General features: G+C 41.9%; 1 protein-coding gene and 1 long non-coding RNA gene across 9 annotated transcripts in view; one reads left to right on the forward strand and one right to left on the reverse strand.

Annotated features, from left to right (window-relative positions):
• Positions 1-17664, reverse strand: part of KIF16B (kinesin family member 16B) — a 301609-nt gene that overhangs the window by 23363 nt on the left and 260582 nt on the right. For 4 of the 8 annotated variants that reach the window (XM_055543463.1, XM_055543454.1, XM_055543455.1 and 1 more), the window contains one exon: positions 6846-6929. In XM_055543463.1, the coding sequence (XP_055399438.1) occupies positions 6846-6929 (84 nt within the window). The other 4 variants (XM_055543465.1, XM_055543460.1, XM_055543464.1 and 1 more) reach the window with 4 other exon arrangements.
• On the forward strand, positions 5224-6701 carry LOC129625319 (uncharacterized). Its single transcript, XR_008701342.1, has 2 exons — positions 5224-5444; positions 6443-6701. It is a non-coding gene; the product is annotated as an uncharacterized LOC129625319 (long non-coding RNA).

Genomic DNA, 17664 nt, shown 5'->3' on the forward strand with positions numbered 1-17664 from the left:
AGGAAAATGAAGGCAGAGAAAGGGAAAGGAAGGAGGTTACCAATGTGTGAGGAAAATAAGAGGATGGAGGGAGGACAGAGTGAAAGGAAAATGAAGGCAGAAAAAGGGAAAGGAAGGAGGTTACCAATGTGTGAGGAAAATAAGAGGATGGAGGGAGGACAGAGTGAAAGGAAAACGAAGGCAGAAAAAAGGGAAAGGAAGGAGGTTACCAATGTGTGAGGACTACATTTATAAAAAAATTTATAAAACTCATAAATAAACTTTATTTTTAAGGCAGGTCAAGTTAATAGAAAAGTGGAGAGGAAGCAAAATTTCTCATATCCAGCTCTCTACACACAACCACTAGTAAATTCTCACACCAGAAGGTTATATCTGTTATAATTAGTAACCTACGCAGACACATTATTGTCAAAGTCCATAGCTCACGTTAGGGTTCACTCTTCCCTATTCTGTGGGCTTTGACTATGTATTAAGTCATGTACCCACCATGGCAGTATCAAGCAGAGCAGTTTCACTGTCTTAAAAATCCTCTGTGTTCTGCCTATTCATTCTTCCCCGCTCCTGACCCTTTTACTGGGTCTGCAGTTTTGGCTTTTCCAGAATGTCATATGGTTGGAATCATATAGTAAGCCGTCTTTTCAGATTGGCTTCTGTCACTTAGTCCTATGTATCTAAGGTTCCTCCATGTCTTCTCAAGACTTGATGGCTCATTTCTTTTTAAGGTTAGTCATATTTCACTGTCTGGATGTACCACAGTTTATTTATCCAGTCACCTCCAAAGGACATCTTGATTGCTTCCAAGTTTTAGCAATTATGAATAAAGCTGCTATAAACATTTATGTGTGGGTTTTTGTGTGAACATATGCTTTCAACTCATTTGGGTAAACACCAATGATTTCAAATGCCAAACTGTATGGTAAGAGTGTGTTTAGTTTCGTAAGAAACTTCCAAACTGTCTTCAAAAGTGGCGGTACCATGCATTCCTGCCACCAATGAAGGAGAGTTCCCGTTGCTCCACCTTCTGACTGGCATCTGATATCCATGGAGTTTTGGATTTTGGCCATTCTAATAGGTGTACAGAGATAGCTCACTGCTATCTCATTTTTGCATTTCCCAACTGACAAATGATGCTCATAGATGTCCCTCCTATATTTGCCATGGGTTCATCTTCTTTGGTGATGTGCCTGTTCAGATCTTCTACCTGATTTTTAATTGGGTTTTTCCATTTTCTTATTGTTGAGTTTTAAAAGTTCATTGTATGTTTTGGATGAGTCTTTTATCAGATGTGTCTTTTGCAGATATTTTTTCCCCAGTATGAGGTTGGTATTTTCATTCTCTTGGCATTGTCTTCTGTACAGCAGAAATTTTCGGTTTTAGTAAAGTCCAGCTTATCAACTGCTTCTTTCATGGATTGTGTCTTTGATGCTGTATCTGAAAAATCACTGTCATACCCAAGGTCATCTAGGTTTCCTCCTACATAAAACTCCTTCTAGGAGTTTTAGTTTTGCATTTTACAAACAGTCTGGATTACTGTAGCTTTTGAAGCCTGGGTAGTGTCAGTTCTCCAACTTTTTCTCCTTCAGTATTATACCAGCTATCCTGGGTCCTTTGGTTCTCCATACAGACTTGAGAATCAATTTGTCCATATCCACAAATAACTTGCTGAGGGATTGCAGTGAATCCACAGACCAAGTTGGAAGACCTGATATCTTGATACTATTGAGTCTTCCTATCCATAAACATGGACTATATCTTCATTGGTTTAGTGCTTTGATTTCTTTCATCAGAGTTTTTATAGTTCTCTTCATATAGATCTTATACACCGTCTATTGAATTTTTACCTAAGTATTTAATTTGGGGTCCTAATGTACATTCTATTATGTTCTTAATTTCAATTCCAATGTTTCATTGCTGGTATATAGGAAAGTGATTGTTCTTGTATCCTGCGATCTTGTCATAATTGCTTATCAGTTTCAGGAGATTTCTTGTCAGTTATTTTGGATTTTCTATAGAGACAATCATGTCATTTGTAAGAGCTTTATTTCTCCCTTCTGAATCTGAATAATCTTTTATATCCTTATCTTATTGCATTAATTAGAACTTTGTTTAATTTTAAAAGTCAACTCTAAGTCATATGACAATTGGAAAGTAGCAATTTTTAACAGAAGAATTTCTAGGGTCGGCTATGTACCTGGTACCTATCCAAGGATTTTGCATGTATTCTCATTTAACCTTCACAACCACTCTACAAAGTGGGTATTATTAGTATTACCATTTTGTGGATTAAACCCCATGGACTATGACCCACCAGACTCTTCCATCCATGGGATTTCCCAGGCAAGCGTACTGGAGTGAGTCACCATTTCATTCTCCAGGGGATCTTCCCATATCAGGGATCAAACCTGAGTCGACTGCTTGGCAGGTGGATTCTTTTCTACTGAGCTGCCTGGGAAGCCTGACTGCTCCAGTACTTTCAAGAAAACGTCCGAGAAATTTCTCCAAAGGTGAAATTGGAGCACCTGTCTCCAAAGGTGGTGGTTTTATTCTCGAAAACTTTATTATTTTAGAAGATTCCCTTGTTTTCATTAATTAGAGTTACTCCTTGGAATGACAGACTATAAGATGATTAGTGGAAATGTTTCAAGTTAGATGGTAACATTTTCTGCAATTAGTGACCCAAAATGCACCTCTCATCAGTCAACAAAAACAAAACAAAAACTCATCTACTGGAGATAATATAGGCAGATTTTCTGAAAATTCAGAGAAAGTGAGGCATGTAAAGTATCATGGGAGACTGAGAATTCCATTAGATGTCGATTCTGCTGTCTTCAAGTAACTGGAGTACAACAGGGGAAATCTGAGACATAAACATACCTTTTGATACAAGTGAGAGCGTAACAAGGGTCTTAAAGAGGTGGAAGTGAAGTCTGACGGACATTCCAGAACAAAGTGTGTGGCAGACCCAGCTTCACCTCAGACTCAGAGTGTGTGAGGGTTAAGAGGAGGTGCCTGCCCTGAAGACACTTTAGCGTAGACTGAGGCTTTGCCACTCACTGGCTGTACAACCTTCTTTATCCTCCCCAAGACTTAATGTTTTCACCTGTAAAATGGGGATAATAATAGAAGCCCTCAAAAGCTGGCTGCAGGAGTAAATGGCATGATGCACCAAGCCTTTCGCCCAGGCCTGGCGCTCAGTAAGAAACACACAGTGAATGGGAGACCGCTGTAGTGCTATGTGAAAGCCTGGGAACTGCCAGCATTCCACCATTTTTGACCTACAACAATGGCAGGTTCGACCCAATGGCAATGGTATCTGCCTTTAAGTAGAGTACTGATAACAAGCACCCTTCCACTCCAGATAAACGCATCAGACAGACTGATGTGGTCATTTCCTGCTACCTCCACAACCTTCTCTGCTGGGCAGTAGTCTGCGTTACTAGAAGGGCTGGGGGAGCTGGGAAGCGTGTCACACAGGGAGAGTTGCTATCAAAACCCTCCGGCTGCCGGATGTCAGGCTCTGTCAACGACATGCACATTTACACTGACTAGTTTCAGTGGGGCCACAGCGGCAGCATCAGGGAGATCTGCCCACGTGAGAACCGCCAGAGACTATGGCTCTTCTGGAGCAGAAGTGCTGGGTGGCATCTGAGCACGAGATGCAAAGCAGCAACAGGCCAGATTCTCCAGGTGTAAACCAGAGTGGGCCCCATAACTCTGGATGGGTGGATCCCACACAAGTCTGTCCATAAGAGTGAGTTCTGGAGGACAAATTTACACTTCTCCAAGTGGCATCACCACATCATGACTCACTCCTGCCCTTTTGTGGTGCTACACACTCTGACCCTCACGGCTACCACCACACACACCACTAATATTCCTCAATCCGTGGTGAGAAAATTAATCTCTAGAACAGCTCATGAGAGGCAGAAATTTGTTGCTACCCATCATCTTTACAATAATTATTTCAACATTTTTTACAAGTAGGGCTTCCCTGATAGCTCAGTTGGTAAAGAATCTGCCTGCAATGCAGGAGACCCCAGTTCAATTCCTGGGCCTGGAAGATCCACTGGAGAATGGATAGGCTACCCACTCTAGTATTCTTGAGCTTCCCTTGCGCTCAGCTGGTAAAAAATCAACCTTTGATCCAGGAGACCTGGGTTCAGTCCCTGGGTTGGGAAGATCCCTTGGAGAAGGGAAAAGCTACCCGGTCCAGTATTCTGGCCTGGAGAAGTCCATGGACTGTATAGTCCATGGGGTCGCAAAGAGTCAGACACGACTGAGAGACTTAAAAAAAAAAAAATTTATAAAGTAGGTGTCTATGTCTTTCATGTGAAAACATTTGACATTTTTTTTGCTGATAAACTCAAACACGAGGTCCCAATCTTGGAGCTATTTTAACAGCAAAGAAGACCGAAATGCAATCGGACGTTTGCTTATGGAAGCATCCGTAAGTATCCAATGGCGCTGCTCTGTGCAGCTCCACTGGCCTGAAGAGGTTTGTAAAACTGTATTTCTGGATTTTAGAAACTGGCAGGTAATTCCTCTTGTGCAAACACTCTGTATATTATGTTGTGCCAGTACAAATGTGTGCTACTGGAATCCATCTTTCTGCATGTTGCTTATGTATTTATACACCAATGTAAACACATGCTCTTAGAGGGAAAGAGATGGCTTATTCACCCTGATATTCTAGGTAATACCTCAAACTATTCCCAGTATGTACCAGGAACTAAGTAAATGCATATTGAATTAAATCACATAGGAAATTCAAGGGAAAATACATGTTAATTTTCACATGAAAATCCACTAAGTCAGTGACTCTTGGTGTTAGACTGGAAAAAACAAATCACACAATAGTTGCATGAAATTAACTCAAGAATCTCACGTTAACTTTCCATTAAAGTGAAGCTGAATTACACTCTCTCCTTGACAAGAACATAATATTCTAAGACTTAACAGTCAACATGAGATGAAATATACTTAATTTAAAATATAAGCCTTTGTTTTCCTTCCAAGTGTAGAATCCATTCCATATGGACTAATGCCACAGCCACAGGTAAACCACCATCATAGGCTTGTATCGGTGGAGATGTTAACACTGATGCTCAACAGCTGATGGCTCAGTAGGGCTACAGGGTTAGGCAGTGATCCTGGAAGAACAAATATGGGTTCCACCTGAGAGTACCAAGAATGAAAGGGTGCCCTGAACTTTGCTCTGGCCCTGGAAGCTGGAGTGGAAAGACAAGAGACCCCGAGAGCTGGGCTCACAGACGTAGAGCACACACACACCTGCTCTGTTGCGGCACGGCTGGCACCTGGTGCATTTATTCAGAGCTCTGAGTAAGCTGAGATGACAACAGCTATGTCCCGCTGGTTTACAAACTCGTTTTCATATGCTGTCATTCTGCACAGGTTTTAATTAAAGACAAGTCTAGATAACTGAGGTGGGTAAGGCTTCAGTAAAGAAAACCATCACCAGTTCTACTGTGAGCTTTACATTGTTTATACGATACCATTAAACCTTTACAAGAACTTGGCCAAGCAGGCTCACCACGATAATCTCTGCTTTGAATGTAATAAACTCTTCAGTTGGGTATCAGGGTCAGGCCATCTCATAGGATGATTTTTAGAGCTCTGCAATGATCCAGCCAAACCTCAGTTGTAATAGTTTCTGGATCTTTTCAAACAGTTTAATTCTACAGTTTAACTCACCGGTCCGTAAGCATGGCCACACCCTGAAACTCATCTTTCCTTAGAGGAGTTCTACACTGAGGATCTTAAAAGCCTAGAATGCCCCACCTCCTCACGGACCACAGTCTCCTGGCCTCCAATTTCTCCACAGTCCCCACTCCCCATTTTGGCTCTCACTGGAATCTCCAGTCTCTGGACATTTCCCTTGGTTCACTGGTGTTCACTGCACTCCATAGGCAGCCATTTTAAATTGTGCCTCTCTCAATTGAATGAGAACAATACTGAAGTTTTATGCAGAATTTCACGATTCAGAAAGGGCCAGCTCAGGCCTCCTCTTGTTTCATTTGCAAAAAGTCTTATTTTTTTAATTCCTCTTAGAGGAGTGGCAGAGGGGACTCTGCAAGGCCCTCAGGAAGCTTGTTGACTGGAGTGAGCTTAGTTTTATCTGCCGGCCTCAGTGGCTCAGAATGGCGAGAGAGCTGCCCACAATGGAAAGTCACCTGCTATCACGCCCTAGCACGGACACCCTGTCTTAGTAGTATCGGATGCCAATGAAATAAGCAGCTCTATCCTACAGAGAAAAACGAGCTATATAAAGCAGTCAACAATGCATGCCGGCAGAGAGGCAGTCAGAAAAACAACAGTTGTGTTGAACCAAAGTTTTCCATGTAGCTGGCTCAGAAGACGAAGTTAAAGTAAGTCAAACAAAACCTAACGTGACTAAAATAGGTATGTGTCTTTTTGCTTCCAGCCATCTTGAAAAAGCAACAGCAATGCAATACTATAAATCTTCAGTTAATTAATTCAAGTTTTTGGCAGCAAGCTTCGTACCCCCATCCTGCACTGCGAACCATCTGTCTACGTGAATATTCAGTTCTCACCCGCAACCTGCTTCCTAATCCTTGGAATAAATGTATCTCCTCAAAACCCAGGAAAACGCTCTGTTAGAGTGGAGAGGGGGTGAGGGGAAGGCCTTATATTTTAAATAAACTGATCTCATTGCTTTACAATCTGCTACTGCCATCTCCTGCGTTAACGATTGGCAGCACCTTCACATCCGTGAACCGTTAAGTGTTTAAAGAGGACGACTTCTCACTGGTCAATCAGATGGCAAATTTTCTGCACACACAGAAAGAAAAGCTTGATTCTGTTACCTCTAATTGACTTCGCCTCTCAGCAATCACACGTTCATCCTTGTTTCCAAATAGTTTCTTTGGAGGGAATTCAAGGGTCGCGAGCTGAAATACATATTTTATAAGAGACAGATTAATATCATACTTATGATCTTTGGGTCATTATTAATCTATTATTTGGAATCTCTATCACAGGGGGTGGGGGTGGGAAGAGAAAGAGGTTAGACGTTTCAAGATGGTAGGTCCTGCCTTGCTTGGCCACTAAACAGCTGTATGACTTCAAACAGACCAGGTGAGGCTCCACCAGGCTCACACAGGAGGCAGGAGGAGGGGCCTCAAAGGAAGGATGGACTTGAGTCTCAACGTTTGGCCCCACATACAGAGTAGACTCTTTGTCAGATGGTGGTTCATAAGTTTCCTTTTTTAAAACGCAAGTTTGTTCTTCTTTTAGTCCTCTTCTTAAACTAGAATTATTTTTGTGTTGAGATGAAGTTTGAAAAGTCAACAAGTACACTACCTGCATAGTTTGTAAGAGAGTTTTAGACCCTTGCTGTGGTTCTTTCAACTTTCCGTGTGGACTTTTCTCAGCTACTACTGCAAATGCAGACTGCCTTTGTGAAAAGAGGACTTCTCTTTCAGTCTTTCACCTTGTTTCCTAAAGAATAAACATTTAGAATTTGTTGTAGCCAGGTCTTAGAATTTCACAGGTATTATTCTTAAGCTTCTGTTCTCAGAAGGAGAAAAATCATAACAGAAAGTTAAGTTTTCTAATAGACTCCAAGAAGTAAGAACTCTCTAATCTGGTACAAACCTGACCTGCTCATGTGGCTTTGGCTGAATGAATACTGAGCAGCAATAATTGCTGGTGTTGATGAAATTCACTTTTTCTTTCCTACCTTCCTTGCTTGCCCTGTCAGGTTCAGATACATTGAGAAGCCAATGAAGCATTGTTGAGAAAAAAAAAAAACCAACACATTTCTCCCACAATATGGATCACAATGTGCCACAAAATTCTTATTTTGTGCATATGCAAATCTTGGCTGATTTAAATTTATATTTCCACAGTGGGAATCAAAAATTAAAAACTAACATCTGCATATATATATATAGGACTTTGAAAACTTAAACTTAGTATCAAAGGACAATATACATATAGAAAAACACATACATCGGAAGTGAACAACATGTTAATTTTCAGTATCTCAACACACTGCAACCACCACCCAGATCAAGGAACAGAACATCCCCAGGAGCCCAGTAACCCCCAGTGCTCCCTCCCACTGCCCCCACATGCCCTGCGGAAGGCTGGTGTTAGCCTGACTTCTAACAGCTTAGTGTTTCCCATTTTTCAACTTCATGTAAACAGCATCACACAGCATGAACCCTTTTGCGTCCGTCATTGCTCTACTTCATGTGTGTGAGGTCCACCCCTGTAACCACGTGCAGCAGTAGCTGGCTCAGTCCTGTGGCTGAACATCCCACTGGTCTGTTCAGTATCTGGTTATGGGACATCTGGCTAGGCTCTGTTTTGGCCCTTAGGCACGGTGTTGCTATGAACATTTTTTCTATAGGTTCCTATATATTTCCTATAAACGTTATGCAGGGAGTCCTGTTGGTCATAGTCTTAGAGGTGGTCATATGGAATGCAAGTGTTCAATGGTATCTGAAATTATCAAACGGCCTTCCCAAACAGTTTTACTACCGACACTCCCACCAGCAGGGACTGCAAGACCCAGTGGCTTCAAATCCTCACCAACCCCTGATGTTGTGGTCTTTCTCATCAGGGCAATTCTGGTGGGTGTGCCATGACCGCTGCCGTGGTTCAGGGTTACATTCTTCCAACGAGCCACGCTGCTGAGCGTCTTTTCACATGCTCACTGACCATATGGGGAGTGCCTGCTCAACTCTTTTGGCCATTTTTTTAATTGGTATAAGGCCTTTTTCTCATTAAGCATAATTCTCCTTTTTGATTCTTTTCAAGGGATCCAAAGTCATTAAAGCCCTTTTTTAAAAGTTAACTGAAGTCGTACAGAAGTTTCCAACTCCACTGCTCTTTCTATCAAACCAGTGAAATCTGGGGTGAGTGAGGTGTGGGACCTCTTTCCCCTTTTCTCACCAATGTTTCAATTTGGTTGTTCATATCTGAAATCAGTTGAAGGTAAAGAGAAAGACCATGGGCATGGAAGTAAGACAGGACAATTCTGAATCATGACCATTAATTAGCTAGCTAGTTTGTTTCTCTGAGCCTGAGTAGTCTCTGCTGGAAAAAAAAAAAAAAAAAAACAAACCTGCAGACAATGGTAGTAAATGTTACCAGGTATATTTAGTGAAGCAACACCAAATGCACCCTAACTACGCTTATTGTTTACTAGGGATCTGGTAATTTCTAAGAATGCAGCATGCCACATTCTCTGGTCCCTTCTCTCCATCTCTAGATTGGTGATGTGGTTTCAAGGAGTAAGAGATTTCTGGAACCCTGCCTTCACTGGCATAAGCACACTTCCCATATGTTGCAGCTTACAGAAGACAGGTACCCAGAACGTGTCTCTTGGGCTCCATCCAGCCGTGATTTCATCTTGTACAAATGTGTTGCCCCCTCAGATGCAGTGATGTTGGAAACTTGGCAAGCATGCTTTCACAGTTCGTTGTCATTTTCTTACATGGCTGATGAGATGATGTGGTTTCTGTTGGGGAGCTCACAGCCACACTTGCACACTCAATCAGAGCTGGTGCAATGAAAGGACCTCAGGCAGATGAACCAGGCAGGAAGCAAGCATCTGTATTTCCTCATGGTCAAATGGCTGTATGTACTCCATCCTGGGATGGAGGCTGGTATCTTGTGCCATGATGATCCACCCTGTGAAATAACTGTGTATAAACTATGTGTAATACAGTCGCTCAGATTTTAGGAAGAAAAGGGCAACCTTAAACATCACTGAGGCACATAATCCTAAGACTATTATATTCAACCATCTAACTTCAGAGATGAAGAAACACAGAGTTCAGTGACTTAGAAAAGTTCCATGTCATGAGGTGGGCGAGTCAAGATGAGGAACCAGGACTGACTCTAGGTTTTCACAACAAGGCTGTAAAGGGTATCCACAGGGTATGGAAGACCCTACTGGAGTCCTCGAGGATCAGGGATCCAGAGGAAAGACAATAACCCCTCCTCCATAAAACTGAGGAACAGCTGCTGGCAGTGGCCACTGGGCCCACCAAGAGCTGTCCACGAACCTCAGAGGGGAGCTGCACTGACAAGGAAACAGCAAGGTGATGGGTCAGTGACCATCGCGGGGACGGTGGGAACTGGATGGGACTGGAGGCAGGGTCCCTGGAAGCCTGTCCAGGGATGATCAGCTCCTGTCAACTGACTCCACACATAATAAAACTTAAGAAGTGTTGGAGGGAGGGAGAGAGGGAAGGGGAACAGAACCTGCCACGTGAAGAACTACCATATGACATCCCTTAGATGTGGAATCTAAAAAGAAAAGATTCAAATGGGATGAACTAGTAAAACAGAAAGACACTCACAGACTTAGAAAACGAACTTATGCCTTGCTGGGGGTGGGGTGGGGGTGGCTATATTAAGATGGATAACCAACAAAGACCTATTATGTAGCAGACGGCACCCTGCTCAATGTTATCTGCCGGTCTGGATGGGAGGGGAGTTCGGGGGAGAATGGACACATGTATACGTACGGCTGAGTCCCTCTGCTGTGTACCTGGAACTACCACAACATTGTTAATCAGCTATACCCCAATACAAAATGTTTTTGGTGTTAAAATACATTTTTTTTTTTTTAAAGTTGCCACATGACTCATAACTCAACACGCACAACCTGGTCCACATCCTTTAGGTGGGGCTGGGACATGAACAAACTGCAGGAGAAAGGCAAGGCTGTGAGGCAAGGTATTAAAAAGAAGTATTGCCTCCATTAAAATAATTACATTTACATCAGAAACAGCTCTCCAATCTCTTCCCTCTGATAGAATGGAAACGACCTCCATTTCTCCTTTTTAGGGAACCTTGACAGTGCTGTTTAAGCCTTGCCATCTATAAGCTCTTAGGTTGAATGAGATGAAATTGCCAATTTTAAAGTTAAAAATGGTTGACTATCAGCAATTCCATCAGGTTAAACTCCATATAAAACTTCTGATGTTTTTATTTTTATTTTTTTGGGGGGCGAACATACATTCCCAGCTGCTTTTACCTGCCCAGGGCAAAGGTTCTCAGTTGTGGGACTGTTGATTGGCTACATCTAAACCAATATTCTTTCAAAGGAATATTTTTCTTAGAGCACTCAAAAATAAAACAGAACTAGAAACATCTTAAATTTAAAAAAAAGCAACATTGGAACCTCCCTGGTCCAGGGGTTAAGACTCCAAGCATCCACTGCCAGGCATGTGGGTTCCACCCCTGGTTGGAGAGCTACAATCCCCTGTGCCTCCTGGCATGGCCAAAACCAACAAACAAACAAACGGAGCATTGAAACAACAGCCAAGGAACTGGGGAAACAGTTAACAGTACAGGAGACACCAAAGCCACCTGGGGGCCAATAGCTGTTGATACAGAATGGATTACAGGGCCATTTTCAACATCAGCCCATCTTTTGAAAGGAAAAAAGCAGAAAAGACCATCATAGTCTTTTCTTGGATTAGAGGAAAAAAGGGCAGGGACTGACTCTTCATTCTCAGCATTATAAAAATCCTTATAATCCTTTGTATCTTTAATATTAGAAAAACCCTTGGAAGAATTGGAAATCTGGAGTAGAACAGAGGCCTGAGCGTTTCCTCTCTCCAAGTACGACCACCTCATTTCTTCTGAAGCAGAACAGCATAAGCAATCCTCTGTAGGTTTCATTTCTGGACTATGAATTCTTTAAGCTGTCCATATGTTTTTAAAAATGGACAATTTACCCATTGTAAATTGTGCCCGGGAGAGCCGAAAAGAGGAAAAAGATTTCTATTGTGCAGAAAGTGTTGCTGTCTGAAAAGTAATATTTCCAACAAATTAAGAGTACAAGTGAGGCTCCGAAAGGAGGTGACTGTCCCTGACTTTTCCTCTCATGTCCTACATACACTGACATATGCTGTTTATTTGTTTGGCTTCTCGTGTTAAAGAGAAGACTGAAAGTAAAATCAATGATATTATCTGGATATTTACAATTTATTCTCAAGTTCTTTATAGTTGGATTTTTTTCATTTTTATGGCTTCATTTTTTTTTGAATCTAGCACATAGTCAAGTCTGATTTCTGTAAGAAACATTGTCAGGAACAGTAAACATCCATGAATGGGGAAGAGACTCCTCTTTCATTTCCTTTGTAACCTCTGACAAAGGAAAACACAGTGCCCTACATTTCTAAAAATTAATGTTCCTGATGTCCTATATTCCTCACAACTCATATAAGTATTTCTGGCTTGTATGAAAATGATCAAGGTACTTGGGATTCAGTAATAAGGAAAAATTAACTTTTTTATTTGTACAAAATCCTGTCAGAATCATTTTCTGCCAGAGTTAGCTTGCTAATTTCTACTAAAAAGAGTATGCTGGGATTTTTACTGCAATTGTATTGAAAGAACAGATCACTTTGGAAAGAAGTGACATCATAAAGTCTTGAGTTCACCATTCCATGAAAAAAATTTTAAAAACTTCAGTTTCATAAAGAGCAAAACCCATCAATTTCCCCTTTTAACTTTCATGGAGAGAGTCTCATGTTAAAAAAATATGATTGCAACATTAATACTCTTCCTACAAACTATAACATTTGATGGAACAGCTCTGGTTAAAGACAGTGGACTAAAGCTTTTATTTGTTCCCCTTATTGCCCTCAAAAGCACATGAAAAGTAAAAGAAAGATTTTGACTGCAAAGTAGGAAACCACCAAGTCCATACGCAGGCCACGTGACCTCAGGGAGCCCAGCTTCCCTGTCGCCCCTCCAGGCTGGGGGCCACAAGCCACTTACCAGAGTTTGCAACCAAACTCCTAGGTAGGTATTTCATGAAGCTGTGATTAAAGACTGAAGCTGGGGACAAGGAGAAGGTGGGGGACACCCGAAGCCAAGGGGGCCACCAGGGGCTGCTAGGGGAGAGCCCAGAGCTGCTCAAGGTGTAGGTGAGAGAACAGCCCAGGGGCAGATACCTGGCTTCACCGTCACAGGCAGTGACCCTACAGTCCCTGCCAACACCAGAAAACAAGAAAAGGTATGTCTCAATGTGAAGAAAAAACTGGTGGGACAAAACTTAGAAAAATTCCAGGCAAAGGTTTAGGTGTATGGCAGATTGATGCCTCCCTCTCCATAGGACCTGTCCCCTCCATGTCCCCATGATTCACTGGTGCTCCTCTCTCCCAAATTAGCCTACATCGTAGCCAGATAAATATAAAACCACACACTGAAGCCTGTCTACCTCAGCTGCTGTCACAGGACACATTGTGTCCAGCTTGCAACAAAAATGACAAAGCATGCTAAAAGCCAAAAAAAACAAAACAAAACAACAACAACAAAAAAGATCACCAGTCTGAGACTGTTCTAAGGTGAAAAATGTTGACTGGAAAAAGAAAATCCAGTGACACCATGCCCTCCTCCCCACTCCCTCTACTTGCTCAAAAAAAAAATAAAAAATAAAATAAAAATAAAAGGAAAGAAAAGAAAGAAGCAAGAAGAACTCAAGAAAGAGATGGAAGAAACATAACAACAACAAAATAGTAGAAAGAAAGTCCCAGCAGAAGAAAGAAAAAGTCAGAATGATAACAATAAGAACACAGATTAGCTATCAGAGCAGGAAAAAAACAAGGCAAGATGAAATGCGCTAAAGGAAGGAAAGGGCTTCCCACGTGGCGCTAGTGGTAAAGAACCTGCCTACCAACGTAGGAGACAAAAGAGAAGCAGGTTCGATCCCTGGGTCAGAAGATCCCCTGGAAGGTCAGTATTCTGACCTGGGAAAACCCATGCAGAGAGGAGCCTCTTTGGTCCATAGGATCCCAAAGAGTCAGACATGACTGAGCACCAATTGTAAGGGAAAGAAAATATGGTCCAAGAAGTTTATAACTAACACAGAAATGTCTTTAAACTGTGCTGGCCACTGGAAGACATTCTCAAACAGATAAAACTCTGGTAAAACGAATCAAGGTGAACCTTTAAAAAACATGCTGGCTGTGGCGGATTCATTTTGATATATGGCAAAACCAATACAATATTGTAAAGTTAAAAAATAAAATAAAATTTTAAAAAAATAAATAAAAAAATAAAAAACATGCTGGATGACCAAAAAAATGCAACCAAGAGCTAGTACAGTCTAAGGTTCTAAGGAATGAAGAAAGAAAGATAAAGAAAATGCTGCCTCATTTTAAACTCACTATTAGGAGAGAATTATGCATAATTTATATATAAAAATGTACTATAGTTTGACAATATAAAAATAATAGAATTTTTAAAACCAGGTAGGTGGGAGTAAATACACTGGGAAAATCTTATCTTTATTATAAGATCATTTAGAAGAGAGAAACACAATTGATAATTTATAAAATGGAAACACACCACATGAAAGCTAGTGTCTATCATTCCCTTCTCCAGGGGATCTTGCGCCCCAGGGATTGACCCTGAGTCTCCTGCATTGCCTGCAGATTCTTTACTATCTGAGCCACCAGGGAAGCCCCACTCTTTTAACAGGTAACAGGGTTTTGTCAAGAGAACACACTGGTCATAGCAAACACCCTTTTCCAATATAAGAGACGACTCTATACATGGGTGTCACCAAACAGTCAATACCGAAATCAGATTTGATTACATTCTTTGTGGCCGAAGATAGAGAAGCTCTATACAGTCACCAAAAACAAGACCTGGAACTGACAGTGGCTCAGATCACGAACTCCTTATTGCAAAATTCAGGCTTAAATGGAAAAAGTAGGGAAAACCACTAGAACTTTCAGGTATGACCTAAATCAAATCCCTTATGATTATACAGTGGAGGGGACAAACAGAGTCAAGGGATTAGAACTGATAGGCACAGTGACTGGAGAACTGTGGACGGAGGTTCCTAACACTGCACAGCAGGCGATGATCAAAACCATTGCCAAGAAAAAGAAACTCCAAGAAGGCAAAATGGTTATCTGAGAGGCTCTACAAATAGCTGAGGAAAGAAGAGGCAAAAGGCAAGGGAGAAAGGGAAAGAAATACCCAACTGAATGCAAAGTTCCAGAGAATATCAAGGAGAGATAACAAGGCCTTCTTAAATGAATACTGCAAAGAAATAGAGGAAAACAGCAGACTGTGAAAGACTGGAGATCTCACCAAGAAAATCAGAGATATCAAAGGAAAAATTCATGCAAGGACGGGCATGATAAAAGACAGAAACAGTAAGGACCCAAGAGAAGCAGAAGAGATTAAGAAGAGGTGGCAAGAATACACAGAACTGTACAAAAAAAATGTCTTAATGACCTGGAAAACCACATGGTGTGGTCACACACCTAGGGCCGGACATCCTAGAGCATGAGGTCAAGTGGGCCTTAGGAAGCATCACTATGAACATAGTCCGTGGAGGTGATGGAATTCCAGCCAAGCTATTGCAAATTCTAAAAGATGATGCTGTTCAAAGTGCTGAACGCAATACACCAGCAAATTTGGAAAACTCAGCAGTGGCCCCAGGACTGGAAAAGGTCAGTTTTCATTCTAATTCCAAAGAACTGCAATGCCAAAGAATGTTCAAATTACTGTACAACTGCACTTATTTCATATGCTAACAAGGTGATATGCAAAATCCTTCAAGCTAGGCTGTAGCAGTACGTGAACTGAGAACTTCCCTATGTACAAACTGGGTTTAGAAAAGGCAGAGGGACCAGAGATCAAATTGTCAACATTCACTGGATCATGGAGAAAGCAAGGGAATTTCAGAAAAACATGTAACTTATGCTTCACTGACTACACAAAAGCCTTTGTGCAGATCACAACAAACTGTGGGAAATTCTGAGAGATGGGTATACCAGACCACTTACTTCTCTCCTGAGAAACCTGTACGGGACTCAAAAAGCAACAGTTAGAACCAGACATGGAACAACGGACTGGTTCAATATTGGGAAAGGAGTACAATAAGGGGGTATATTGTCACCCTGCTCATTTAACTTATATGCAGAGTTCAGTTCAGTCGTTCAGTCATGTCCAACTCTTTGCAACCCCATGAATCACAGCACACCAGACCTCCCTGTCCATCACCAACTCCCGGAGTCCACCAAAACCCATGTCCATTGAGTCGGTGATGCCATCCAGCCATCTCATCCTCTGTCATCCCCTTCTCAACCTGCCCCCAATCCCTCCCAGCATCAGGGTCTTTTCCAATAGGTCAACTCTTTGCATGAGGGGGCCAAAGTATTGGAGTTTCAGCTTCAGCATCAGTCCTTCTACTGAACACCCAGGACTGATCTTTAGGAAGGACTGGCTGGATCTCCCTGCAGTCCAAGGGACTCTCAAGAGTCTTCTCCAACACCACAGTTCAAAAGCATCAATTCTTCAGTGCTCAGCTTTCTTCACAGTCCAACTCTCACATCCATACGTGACCGCTGGAAAAACCATAGCCTTGACTAGACGGACCTTTGTTGGCAAAGTAATGTCTCTGCTTTTCAATATGCTGTTTAGGTTGGTCATAACTTGCCTTCCAAGGACTAAGCGTCTTTTAATTTCATGGCTGCAATCACCATCTGCCGTGATTTTGGAGCCCAAAAAAATAAAGTCTGACACTGTTTCCACTGTTTTCCCATCTATTTCCCATGAAGTGATGGGACCAGAGACCATGATCTTCGTTTTCTGAATGTTGAGCTTTAAGCCAACTTTTTCACTCTCCTCTTTCACTTTCATCAGGTGGCTTTTTAGTTCCTCTTCACTCTCTGCCATAAGGGTGGTGTCATCTGCATATCTGAGGTTATTGAGATTTCTCCCGGCAATCTTGATTCCAGCTTGTGCTTCTTCCAGCCCAGCGTTTCTCATGATGTACTCTGCATATAAGTTAAATAAGCAGGGTGACAATATACAGTCTTTAAGTACTCCTTTTCCTATTTGGAACCAGTCTGTTGTTCCATGTCCAGTTCTGACTGTTGCTTCCTGACCTGCATATAGGTTTCTCAAGAGGCAGGTCAGGTGGTCTGGTATTCCCTTCTCTTGAAGAATTTTCCACAGCTTATTGTGATGCACACAGTCAAAGGCTTTGGCATAGTCAATAAAGCAGAAATAGATGTTTTTCTGGCACTCTCTTGCTGTTTCGATGATCCAGCGGATGTTGGCAATTTGATCTCTGGTTCCTCTGCCTCTTCTAAAATCAACTTGAACATCTGGAAGTTCACGGTTCACATATTGCTGAAGCCTGGCTTGGAGAATTTTGGGCATTACTTTACTAGCGTGAGAGATGAGTGCAATTATGCAGTAGTTTGAGCATTCTTTGGCATTGCCTTTCTTTGGGACTGGAATGAAAACTGACCTTTTCCATTCCTGTGGCCACTGAGTTTTCCAAATTTGCTGGCATATTGAGTGCAGCACTTTCACAGCATCATCTTTCAAGATTTGAAATAGCTCCACTGGAATTCCATCACCTCCACTAGCTTTTTTCGTAGTGATGCTTTCTAAGACCCACTTGACTTCACATTCCAGGATGTCTGGCTCTAGGTGAGTGATCACACCATCATGATTATCTGGGTCATGAAGATCTTTTGTACAGTTCTTCTGTGTATTCTTGCCACCTCTTCTTAATATCTTCTGCTTCTGTTAGGCCCACACCATTTCTGTCCTTTATCGAGCCCATCTTTGCATGAAATGTTCCCTTGGTATCTTTAATTTTCTTGAAGAGATCTCTAGTCT

This window comes from Bubalus kerabau, chromosome 13 (assembly GCF_029407905.1).
Source record: "Bubalus kerabau isolate K-KA32 ecotype Philippines breed swamp buffalo chromosome 13, PCC_UOA_SB_1v2, whole genome shotgun sequence".
In the NCBI taxonomy this organism is placed as follows: Eukaryota; Metazoa; Chordata; class Mammalia; order Artiodactyla; family Bovidae; genus Bubalus; species Bubalus kerabau.